The sequence below is a fragment of the Chanodichthys erythropterus genome, chromosome 8 (assembly GCF_024489055.1).
Source record: "Chanodichthys erythropterus isolate Z2021 chromosome 8, ASM2448905v1, whole genome shotgun sequence".
NCBI lineage: Eukaryota > Metazoa > Chordata > Actinopteri > Cypriniformes > Xenocyprididae > Chanodichthys > Chanodichthys erythropterus.
The window spans coordinates 10,334,226-10,346,239 of NC_090228.1; the positions used below are offsets into that span (position 1 = coordinate 10,334,226).

Sequence of the window (12,014 nt, forward strand, 5' to 3'; positions counted from 1 at the left end):
TGTTAAATTAGGAAAGGTTTTATGAGGTCATCCTCTCCCAGACCCCTTGTGACTGCATCTGTTCGCAGTTGTAAACTGACCATCATCATCTGTTTGTTTGAGTTCCTCCCAGTAGACTCAATAAATGCTGTGTTTCCTCCCGTACAGTGAGGAACAATGTACGGGAGTGTTGCTTCACAATACAAACCCCCTTTATGTTAACACAAATTGCTCGTAAATGTGTACGACCATTCGTTGACCCCCGGAAAGGTCATGTGTCTACATTATTAGCATTTATTAAAGTAAATCAGCGACAGCAGGCAGCCTCCCCGGGCAAAATGAACGAATGTTTGGAGAATTCCGTTATCCCTAAAAGGCAGACGTGAGGCAATTTCTCCATAAAACCTGAACCTCCTAAAAGTGGCCTTGCCAAGCACAGAAAGGCCATTTTGTGCATTTAAGAGCCAAATGACTTAATGCACATAAAATCAATCCATGCTGTGAACTCATTGGCTGAGATTAGCTTTAAACAAGAACCGATCGCATTCTTGGGACCCATCGTCAGTGTTCACACACTAGCTCTCTGATTGACCGTCAGACAAACAAAAGCGATCGTGTGTTATTCGTATCCAGACTCCAAAGCGCATCAGCGGACGTGCTAAGTGACTCCTGACAGCCCATTTGTTTTGGGCCTCCCACTAAAGAGATTATCAGAGGCAAATACCATCAGTGAAGGGGGTTCGTGGAGATAAATGAAGGTATTTGTTTAATACAGACTGACTTACTTTATGCAGCTGCCAAGATCTAGATGAAATGGAGAGGGGGGGTTAAGGCAGTGGAGCTGGATAAGACACAGATTCGGTATATGAAAATCATCCAAACGCTAAAAATGGAAGATGATTTAGGCATGTCGCCCACATTGGGGGATTTGTTTAAAGTGCTTTTGAGTGATTCATTGTCAACGGAGAAAAACCCAGAAGTAGTTCAACTAATTAACCTGCGTGTGAGTGAATTTGTGTCTGTATGCTTATTGAGTGCCTGTCTACCTGGAATTTATGGAAACGTTTCCATGATATCTTTCTCATAATCACATCGGCATGTGTTATACATTTAGGTTTCGTAACGTCTCAGAAATGCTTTTGGAAAACTTTATGCTTTGTAGTGCAGAACAGCAATTCACATCAGAAGAAAGAGGAAACTCTGGTGTCAGATGCAAATCTTACACAGACCTTTATTGTTCTTAATAGTTGATTTTTACACCACATACTGTACATACAGGCCACCACAGTCCTTCTCAATACTGTACATCTATTCTTCTCAGTTACAAACTTTTTACAGACATTTCATTTTGAAGTGGTCATAACATTCTTTAACCTTCTTTAACAGTTCTTTCTCCTAAACATACTTTTCATCTTTCTTTCTTCTCAAAACAACATCTTGGCTTGTTACCAGTGTATCAAACCTTCCTACTTCATGAAGACACTACGAAATAAAAATAACAGCACACCAAAGTCCATGGATGGTTGCTAATATCGAGTAGCGCCAATAAAGTAGTCCATCTAGTCATTTCCAACTCTATTCCAAAGTTTCCTTCTAAATATCACGTCAACATTTCTCAAGCCCTCATTCAACATTCAACTTCTCTTCTATGCGACTGTCCATTCTACGTCAACTTTCTGCTTTGACAAGCATGTACATGCACTGGGCCCTCATGATAATGCAGGCAGGACTCAACAAGTAAAGCTCCATGCAAGATGCTACATTGAAATATTCATCCATCATTTTCAGGGGTGGAAAACAAATATGGCTCAGGTTTGATTTTTGCATTAACAAAATAGCTAATTTTCCAATGGGAAACTAAAAATCATACTGCTACCAAACATAGCATTTTTGTCTTGATAAAAAATTATACCATCTGATTTAAATATAAAATGGAGCTGATAAAATATCTGTTTAACGGGAATGTACTTGTAAGACTTGCCTTCCAGTAGAGTGAGAGTGAATCAGACTTTTACAAAGTATTCATTACTTTCGATATTTCGTCTTTTTTTCTCAGTGGGTATTCTTCCCTTCTAAAAGCTAAACAGTGCTTTTAATAAAACAAAAAAGAGCTACAGTAAATATCTTATTGAGAAGTTTAAAAAAGTATAACTTTAATTACAAAAAAAAAAAAAAAATTAATAAAATAAACAACAAAAAACATGACCACACTAACAGTAAACAAGACTAGATGTGATCTTGCGTTTTCACACAAATCAACATGGTGATTTAAAATGTGTGGGATATCTTCAATCTTCAATCCCTTGAGATCCACACACAGTCGTCTCACAAATACTGTCTTTCTGGTACTGGTGTGGCCCATGTGGACCTGGGAGGGTTTTTGGGGGAGGGATTTCGTAATAATAGCTGCCATTGTGGACAGTAACACAAAAACACTGCTGTAGAAACACACACAGTCTATACACACACATAAATACAAGTCCTCCGCACTATGCCACTCCATCTACACCCTGGGATAGCTCAGTCTTTACACCATGGTCTCTTTCCTCTTGCCCAGCGAGCAGAGTGAACGCTTGTCCTTTTTAGATTTGCGGGGCAGGAAGGGGGCGGAAATCGAAGATGATGAAGAGGACGAGGAGAGGGTGGAGGTTGCGGAGGGTGTGGGGCTGGGGGGCTCCTCGGATCTGGGGGAGGAAGGGGCGGAAACTGCGGCCCGCGGACAGTTCTCATCCATCTCTTCCATATGGATGATGGCGGAGACTGAAGAAGAACGCCGTTTGGTGCAAACCTCGGTACTGGCAGGGGTGGTCAAGGATTCGTTCTCAGGGAGCGGTGAATCTTTCTGGGTTGACATTGCGCTGCGAAGGCAGTTGAGCCACTGTTGCTTGTGGAAGATGTCATTGACCTGGAGTGTGTGGGACTGACCCTGAGATTGGTCCTGGAAGCGGACCCGGAAGATGTTCTTGGCTACGGGGGGGGAAAAAGATTCAAATGAGCAAAAGGAAACAAAAAAATATGACTGAAGGAAGTGGTGTGATCAGCATGACACTTGGAGGCATTAACCTTACCTTTATCTGCGTTGCTAAAGGCCCCTCGGAATGAGCCGCCCATGCGAACGTCTCCGTCCTGAAGGTCTTCCAATACGAGATCCTGCACTGGAATTGGCTGGCGGTACACTTGGAAACAATGCCGATCATTCCGCGTCACAGGCCTGGTCAAGACTAGAACCTCCGTGAACAGAAACACGTGCAACTTCTAAGGGGAAGAATGGAGGAAAAAAGAGGGCAAAGAAAAAAGAAAGGTCTGGTTATTGACATGTTGTTTGAACGTTGGACTGATTTGCAAGTATTAACAGTTTTCTCTCCTGGCGCTCTTAAAGATTCCCCTGTCATTGTGTCATGTGTTTGAGAGATAAAGGGAGCCAATTCCTTCCCTCCGATGGCCTTATTTGGAATATGGTGGCTTTTGTGTTTATATATCGAGAAAATAAAAGACAGAAGTGATTTGCCCCCAGCAGTTCAGGCTGTTATGGGTGTGTCTGTGTGGAAGACAAAAACTCACCGTGCCACTTTTGTTGCGAAGTTCACCGTGGCAAAGCAGGCTTTTGCACTGCTCTATGCGTGGGTCTTTCTGTCTGTCATCCAAATATTCCAGCTTATCGATATAGTATTGACATTCTGACTCTCCTTTCTTCATGTTGATGTCAGCCAACACAGCCTGAATAATGCTTATCTGAAGAAGAGGACCAAATGCAGCATTAACACCAAATTTCACCTGAACAACTCAATTTTGAAAGCCTACAGTTGATAGATGGTTGTTTGTACTTACCGCCTGCTCAAGACTTGCTGTGTCTGGATGATCTGGTGGTGTGTGTCTTAAAATCTCTTTCAAAAGAAGGGGGTATTTGACCAATCGTGAACGAGGAATGTCCAAGAAGCTCCACAAGTCTAGTTTCCTGCTGAAAGGTGACTCAAGACAGCGCTGTAGGAAGTCCTGAACTCTTGGGTCCTGTTTCTTCTGGTCAAGCAAGGCTTTGGCAGCTAACTGGTTACTGCAATATGCCCTGTACGCATTTAACCTTGGCAGCTGTAGAAGAAAAAAAAAAGTTAATCTTAACACTCTTGCAATGCTCAACAATAATGTGCATTTCATAATAATATAAAGACAGCAAAAAGATGCTTACCCAGTTCACAACAATCTTGCCGATCTGTCCCACTGTGCCATCTGGGCCTGTAGCCTTCTCCAACTGAGCGAGAATATCTGATCAGGTAAAAAAAATGAGTGAGTACTACTGGTCATTATCATCACTAAAATAAATAAGATGTCTGGGTACGATATCTACCTTCATGAAGAGGAATATAAGCATCCAAGTCTCCAAAGATGGCTGTCAGCTCCTCCTCAGACATGATAGAAAGTTTCAGCATGGGGTCATGGTACGCCTGGACACACCAAATGAAAAATTAGTAAATAATAGCTACAGCTTCTAATTTTAAAGAGAGAGACATTTTTGGCTATAAATGGAGGGAGGAAGCCAGCCAATGTGTCTAACTCTGAAAGCACAGCCAAGAACTTATTTGGTCTATTTGCTTTGAATGTTCCAACCAAAAATCAAAATGGACAAACCTTTCGGGCTAACTTCAGGTCTTCAATCAGGTCTTGTTCTCCCCGAGACAGCTCAAAAATTGCCTAGAGAGACAAAAACGAATGGTCACATTCATAACCAAGAAGATAGTTCAGGTATTTTTAGTCAAGGCCCTACACATCCGTCTGATTCTCTCTTTGGTGGGAAATATTTGAGGGGCTCACAGTTTGCTGTAATGTCTGATTACTAAGTCTAGTTGTGAATGAGAGGTGGGGGCTTTGTGCGTCAGAATGGCCAGTCTGTGTTAGCACTGTACGTCTGACTCTGAGACAGCAAAATACAGCCAGACTCTCTCTGCTCCATTCCATTGCGTGCCGAAAACACATGCCAAAAAAACACAGCCAGACCGAGAGAGGTAGAGCGATGGAGAATAAAAACAGAGGGAAAGAAATAACAGGGCACTTTCCAAGCCCCAGGCCCTTTGGGTTTAATAAGTCACACAGTCCTGATTCAGTAGCGTCTGGCAGGGAGACTAAGAGTGGATTTAATAGTCTGGGTTTTTCAGTGCCGTCTGGATTCTGTAGTTCCGACTGTACTCACCTCTTGTCTTTTAATCTCTTTGGTGGAAAAGGTTCCTTTCTGGTGGACATCTAGAGTCTCAGACCAGAGCGTGCTGTTGCGGCGTTTGGGTGGCGTGGGAGCCGCGGCCTTGCTGCAGGGCTTCTGCTGGGGCACGCCCGGAGACCGCCCATCGCCCCGGAATGAGGCCTGGAGGGTCTGGCCGAAGCGTCGGACGGCCCCATTCTTCACGGGAGAGATGAGGTTCGCCAGCGAGGTCACTCGGCCGAGAGGCCGCACGCGCTTAGTACAGGGTTCCTATGAGACACATGGATGAAAATAAACGTTAAAACTTAATCACCCCCTACTGACCACAACAGATTCCTTAGTGCTTCATTAAATGCACAACTGCCAATACAAGAAGGCTAAAGTTGAGACCACAAGTTGCTGCCTCACTTAAACAGTCACAGAGTCACATGATACACTCAGGTCATATTGAGGTCAGGATGATTGGTGTTTCCTGGGCGACAGACAGCTAGGGCGGAAGCTCCAACCTCTGGAGTTAGCAGCTGTTAAGGCCATCACGTGAGATTGACCCTCTCAGCAAAAATATCTCTCTCTGTATATATATATATATATATATATATAAAATACACACATAAAAACACGAACAAAACCCTCTCTGACTGCAATCCTGGACACCCAGGGTTCAAGAGGCATGATTGGAATGTAGGAGACTCCAGTCAGCTGTCCCATGCTGATGACCCACACACACTCAACATTATGGCCTAACTATAGCAAACAGGTCTCCTAATCAGAGCTGTTGTTCACTTAACAGAGACAAATTTTCTCTTTCAAGGGGAAGTTTGAGAACCATTGGTTGTGTATTTATTTGGGTCAGAGAGACCACCATGGTGAGTTACAGATTTGACCCAGGCCTTGTAAACAGGGAACACTCTACCCTACTCTTCTCTTCTCTTTCTTCCATTAAGAGCTGTTTATGGTTTCGTGTTGAGGCAGGCCCTGTAGCCTTTGCGTGAGAGATACAGGCACACCTGAACCCCCTGGAAGAGGGGGAGGTGAGCACACTCAAACCCTACATCCATAATGTCTGGGCCTCCAGCCAACCTCAACAGACCTGAGAGGGGAGGGGGAAATCAAAGCAAAACAGATCTGAGATGTTGATCCTACACTCACTCTAGAGATATGACTGAAAAAACTTCTACTGTTCCTGGAACAATGTGAGCCTTGTTGTCAAAAAGTGTTTACGTCTTTCAAGCGGAGGGGACAAAAAGCACTATGTGCTTGGCACTTTTTAAAATGCACATTTCAATAGATTTTCCAGTGCTGGATGGCTTTCCAGCTGCTTAAAATATATAAAAAGGGATGTGTTATTCTCATCTTGGCAAAGTGAAACCAAACCATTCCCCTGACCGGCAGAGACAGCTGCCGAGCAGATCTACAACTTCATTTTAGTAGGAACTGCAACTGTGGCCCAAGCCCAACTGGACTTGGCCGCCTAGTTCTGCCCGCCTACCCTTCCTCCGCTGTAAAACATCATGCAAGTAAACATGAAGACCACATCTGAACCTTCTCCAACGGTGGCCAAAAACACAAGACGTTAGGGAGATTGAATGCAGAGGAAGCAGTCTGGCTCAAACTGAATTCAAAAGGGCACAGCAGTACCAGTGTGAGCGATTAGTGGCTCTACGCAAATAATCAGTGTTGCTGCTGCCCATTGTGCTCTTCCTGCTGTTTAGGGAAACCCTGCAATAACAAACACTCCTGTTCTTGCTCTCTCTCTCTTTTTTTTAAAAAATTATAGATTATCTTGTGGAAAGGGCAACAGACAGACAGATAGACTGATAGTGTGGCTATTTCTGGTTGTTGACTTTTTTTAGGGACCCCCCTGGAGAGTTGGATTGGGAGAACTTAGCAGGGGGAAGCCTCCCCCACAGGAACTAAAGTTTAGACTACTGCTGCTGTGTAACAGTTTGTTTGCTTATCTAAACTTTGGAGACATAATTGTCACTAGAAGTTGGCTAAATGTGATGTCCCCAAAGGGAATTTTTTTTTTTTTAACCTCAAAAGGTAAAACAAAATTAAGTTTAAAAAAAAAAAAAGTATACAAAAAATCTAAGATTCTTTTAGGAGTATGGTTCTAAGGAGTCTTAAGTCATTATAATTAGCTGTACATAAAAACAATGGAAGTCTATGCTATTGTTTCTGTTCTTTCATCAAAATCCCTCTGATGGACAGATTAGATTATTTAAATCCTTACTGGCAAGCCAAATCAATACAACTTATTGTTTGATTGCCAGGCAATCAAACAATAAGTTGTGATTATAAAACTTAAACTAAGCAATGCCCCTCTGCTTTGAGCCACAACTTCCTAAAAATCTCCTGATTCATTCATAATTTGCTACTTCTGCTTTAGCCTTCCCGACAACTAAACCCTTTCTGTGACCACTTCCGAATCAGAGTTGAAACCGCAAATAGGAATAGCAGCCTGCCGAAGAGAAGTAAAATTAAAGCCTCTTTCTGGGTCTTGAATATGTTTCTAAATGCTCAGAGCAAGGCTCAAGTATACCTGGGCTACAGGCTGTGACTGCTTTCAGACAGCTAGAATGTTCATCTCTGTGTGCTCACACATTCAAAAAAATAATAAAATAAAATAAAAAAGGTCCCTCAAACCATTCGTATACCTGTGAAACTTCTGCTCTTTAAACTTCCTGTATATGTATATTATGCCGCCACAATGGGTGAGACAATTTCAAAAAATGTTGAAACTGTTCAAATGTAATCCAGTAATTCAATGACTACTTAAGCTGAGAAGACCTTTAGCCTTGTTCATTTGCAGAGCATTCACTCAAGTCTCACCCCACCAAACACAAACTCTTGAGAAACACACCTGTGGTTTTTACTCCTTTAAAGGCTAGTGTGCATACAAGATAACAACAGGGCAAGGTTCTGACTTGGCTGATAAAGAAAGTGTAGGAACTCAAACATGCTTTTATCATGCCAAACAAAGAACAAAAGAAACAACGGAACAGAATTTGTGATTAATAGCCTTTGGGTCTCACCTCTAGTTCTTTGTAGGTCTGGTTCTGATAGTCTATCTTCTGTAAAGTCCGTTTGATAGGTACCACACAAGGTTCATCGTAAGCCACCATTTCTTTCAATAAAATCCACTGGTTGGTTTGTTATTTCCAAGGGACGGCAATAATCCACTAATGACTCTTAAATAAAAACCTGATGTAACATAAGAGGACTAAAAAGCTCAACGTCCCCCCTAACTTGTGACTGTCCGCCTGAGCGGAGCTTTCTAACTTCTAAACACACTCTTGGTGTGTGTGCTCTAACAATCTCTAACTTTGTTCTAGGGATGAGAGAGGTAGGGAGTGCTTATATACACAGAGTTTTTCAATGGGTGGAGTCAATATAAACTCACCAATGGCAAGAGTTGGGGATATGTAAATGACTCTGAACAGACAAAGTCTGAGAAAACCTGACTTATCTCTGCAACCTTACATCAACGCAGCAAAATTTTGATTCTACGTTTCAGTAGCCAAAATATGTTACTGTTCATAAGGCAGGAGAACTTTATAACCCTTTTGTAAAAAGCTTGTTTAAATCACAAAAAAAATACATTTTTAGAAACTTTTTTTCTGCCTTTAAAATATTAAGACTTAAACCCTAATTAAAGTATTTTGAACCTCAAAACAAACAAACACACTAAAACATCACAGACTCCCCAGTCTTGTGTTAAGTGTAGTCAAGGCTGTTTCTATTTGCAATGTGGATTGGTTTATGTATGTTGCATGAAGGGTATAAAGTACAGGCATATTTGCTTTGAGATCTGCCTAATGAAGAATTGGGTCGTTATCACCCACTCATCAGCAGGAGAAGGGGGATGATCAATTATAATATCAATCAGGGCTGAGGGGGTCACATGCACACAGAGAACTGGTGGCTGTCTGTGTATTGGAGGTGTGTGGGAAGGTCTGATGTGTCTCAAAAAGTTTCAGTGACCCAAACCAGAAACTGACCCAGACCACGCCGTAAACACATCCTGCTTAACAAAAGCTGCTTTTCTCAGTCCATTTTTCTCAGCGTACGCAAAACTGCACACCCGTTTACCTTCATTTGTGTGGAGTATGGTTCACTACAGGCCCAAAATTTTTACTGCTACCTTCCCACACTGTCAGCAGCGGTATTAACTTTAGCTACGCAAACAGACTAACATGATGTGTCAGTGGGTTTTAAGAGATTTTTATGTTAAAAAGTGTGAAAGCATTGGGGTGCGCGTTAAGCAAATGGAGATGAATGATGTGCGCTCTAAACTTAACCTCCTGTGTCAATACAAGAGTGTGAAACAGGACATGCATTAGTGTGTTTGGGTCAGGACACCTTCCACTGGACGAGTCAAACGGAAGGCAGGGTTATTTGCTAATGAGGCTGCATTCAGTTTACCTATTATTCTATTATTCAAAACATTACACGATACCTATGTTCATAACGAATTTGTGTGCATTTCTAAAAAGTGAAGAGATCAAACTATGATAGATGATTTTAATCATTTAAGATCGAATAATCTTTGCCATAAGTATATTAAATGATGGTGGTAGAAATTTTAAGCCACTTTTGGAGCAGTTCAAATGGCATTTGATTATGACTAATCAGCATTTCACCATAACGATTGTGCACCAAAAAAAAAAAAAAAAAATTAAAACATGTATGGTTGAAAGCTAAATATATCAGTACGGGTGAAGTCAATAACAGGGTTCCTTCATTACTCATCCCATGGGGAGACACTTTCATACTGTTCTCTGTGTGTTTTTGATGAGAGGTGTGGCAGCCATATTGCATGAGAGCACGGCTCAGCCTGCACCCCCTGCGGGCTAACACCTCGACACACATGACAGCTGGACATCTGGGTGTGAAGCACAAACGCAGTACTCCTACTTCAGTGCCAAACACAATCACACAAGAGTGACTCACTTCATGTGGGCCGTGTGTGAGCTTGCCTGACAGGGAAAATGTGAGCTATCTTGCTACGCTCTGTACTGATAAACCTCTGTTGAATGTGCAGCAAGCGGACTGGTGTGCAGTGGATCATAGTGCTGCCCCCTGGTGGATAATTCAATGGTACTGCAGTCTAGGTGACTGCCATGGCATTTCAAATTGTATTTAATTGTGGCTTGATGTTCCAGGATGCATCGTGTGCTTGTACAGACTTTGATTAGCAGTGTGAATAATACCTTACTACTGGGAATGATAAAGCCCGGCCTAGACAACCTCTTCCGTCCAAATTCTTGAAAGCTTCCAGTTTCTTATAACAAAGGTGTGGTTGCAAGACAAGCCTGTACTGGGCATAGGCTGTAGCTGCCTGTGACGTCTGAGTGTATAGGTGTATATCAATAGAGGAACACCAACTGTTTTACTCTGGAATCACACTATCATTGCTGCCATCACTTCATGGCCCAACCTCCACTCATCCTGTTTGGGTTCTCAAATATCTTTTTCTTCCCATAATATAATCAACCATGATGGTTACAAAATTGAGCATCCAGCCCATGTTCAGTGTCCAAATTAGTAAAAAGTATTTGACTTGTACCTGGACTTTATCATGGACCTCTTTTTAGTTTTTGATGTTAGTTTAATGATTATTATTAGTATTAGTGTTAGTATTATAATACAAAGGCCTAAAAAGACACTGCATTAATTGTAGTAATGTTTGAGGGGTATTTAGCAGCACCCGTGTGATGTTTGTTCTGTAGAACAAAAACACAGACATTTTAGTCAGCAAGTACAGGTGCTGGTCATATAATTAGAATATCATCAAAAAGTTGATTTCACTAATTCCATTCGAAAAGTGAAACTTGTATATTATATTCATTGATTACACACAGACTGATATATTTCAAATGTTTATTTCTTTTAATTTTGATGATTATAACTGACAATCCCAAATTCAGTATCTCAGAAAATTAGAATATTACTTAGTTAAGACCAATACAAAAAGGATTTTTAGAAATCTTGGCCAACTGAAAAAGTATGAACATGAAAAGTATGAGCATGTACAGCACTCAATACTTAGTTGGGGCTCCTTTTGCCTGAATTACTGCAGCAATGCGGTGTGGCAAACTAAAAACTAAAACTTCCTGGTATACGGCTGCGTTGACCTTGGACCTCAGAAAATACAGTGGACCAACACCAGCAGATGACATGGCACCCCAAACCATCACTGACTGTGGAAACTTTACACTGGACCTCAAGCAACGTGGATTGTGTGCCTCTCCTCTCTTCCTCCAGACTCTGGAACCCTGATTTCCAAAGGAAATGCAAAATTTACTTTCATCAGAGAACATAACTTTGGATCACTCAGCAGCAGTCCAGTCCTTTTTGTCTTTAGACGCTTCTGACGCTGTCTGTTGTTCAAGAGTGGCTTGACACAAGGAATGCGACAGCTGAAACCCATGTCTTGCATACGTCTGTGCGTAGTGGTTCTTGAAGCACTGACTCCAGCTGCAGTCCACTCTTTGTGAATCTCCCCCACATTTTAAAATGGGTTTTGTTTCACAATCCTCTCCAGGGTGCGGTTATCCCTATTGCTTGTACACTTTTCTACCACATCTTTTCCTTCCCTTCGCCTCTCTATTAATGTGCTTGGACACAGAGCTCTGAACAGCCAGCCTCTTTTGCAATGACCTTTTGTGTCTTGCCCACCTTGTGCAAGGTGTCAATGGTCGTCTTTTGGACAACTGTCAAGTCAGCAGTCTTCCCCATAATTGTGTAGCCTACAGAACTAGACTGAGAGACCATTTAAAGGCCTTTGCAGGTGTTTTGAGTTAATTAGCTGATTAGAGTGTCACAAAAGGTGTCTTCAATATTG

General features: G+C 41.9%; 1 protein-coding gene across 2 annotated transcripts in view; it reads right to left on the minus strand.

Annotated features, from left to right (window-relative positions):
• Nucleotides 1-1,196: 1,196 nt before the first annotated feature.
• net1 (neuroepithelial cell transforming 1) overlaps nucleotides 1,197-12,014 on the minus strand; it is a 30,604-nt gene continuing 19,786 nt past the window's right edge. Inside the window, exons 1-9 of one of the 2 annotated variants that reach the window (XM_067391761.1) lie at nucleotides 8,203-8,480; nucleotides 5,162-5,437; nucleotides 4,603-4,665; nucleotides 4,322-4,418; nucleotides 4,163-4,239; nucleotides 3,808-4,065; nucleotides 3,541-3,711; nucleotides 3,048-3,234; nucleotides 1,197-2,946 (exon numbers count right to left, since the gene is read on the minus strand). In XM_067391761.1, coding sequence (XP_067247862.1) covers nucleotides 2,507-2,946; nucleotides 3,048-3,234; nucleotides 3,541-3,711; nucleotides 3,808-4,065; nucleotides 4,163-4,239; nucleotides 4,322-4,418; nucleotides 4,603-4,665; nucleotides 5,162-5,437; nucleotides 8,203-8,292 — 1,659 coding nt within the window. In that variant the 5' untranslated portion in view covers nucleotides 8,293-8,480 and the 3' untranslated portion in view covers nucleotides 1,197-2,506. Of the gene's footprint in view, nucleotides 2,947-3,047; nucleotides 3,235-3,540; nucleotides 3,712-3,807; nucleotides 4,066-4,162; nucleotides 4,240-4,321; nucleotides 4,419-4,602; nucleotides 4,666-5,161; nucleotides 5,438-8,202; nucleotides 8,481-12,014 lie in introns of those variants that run through there. The other variant, XM_067391759.1, reaches the window with a different exon arrangement.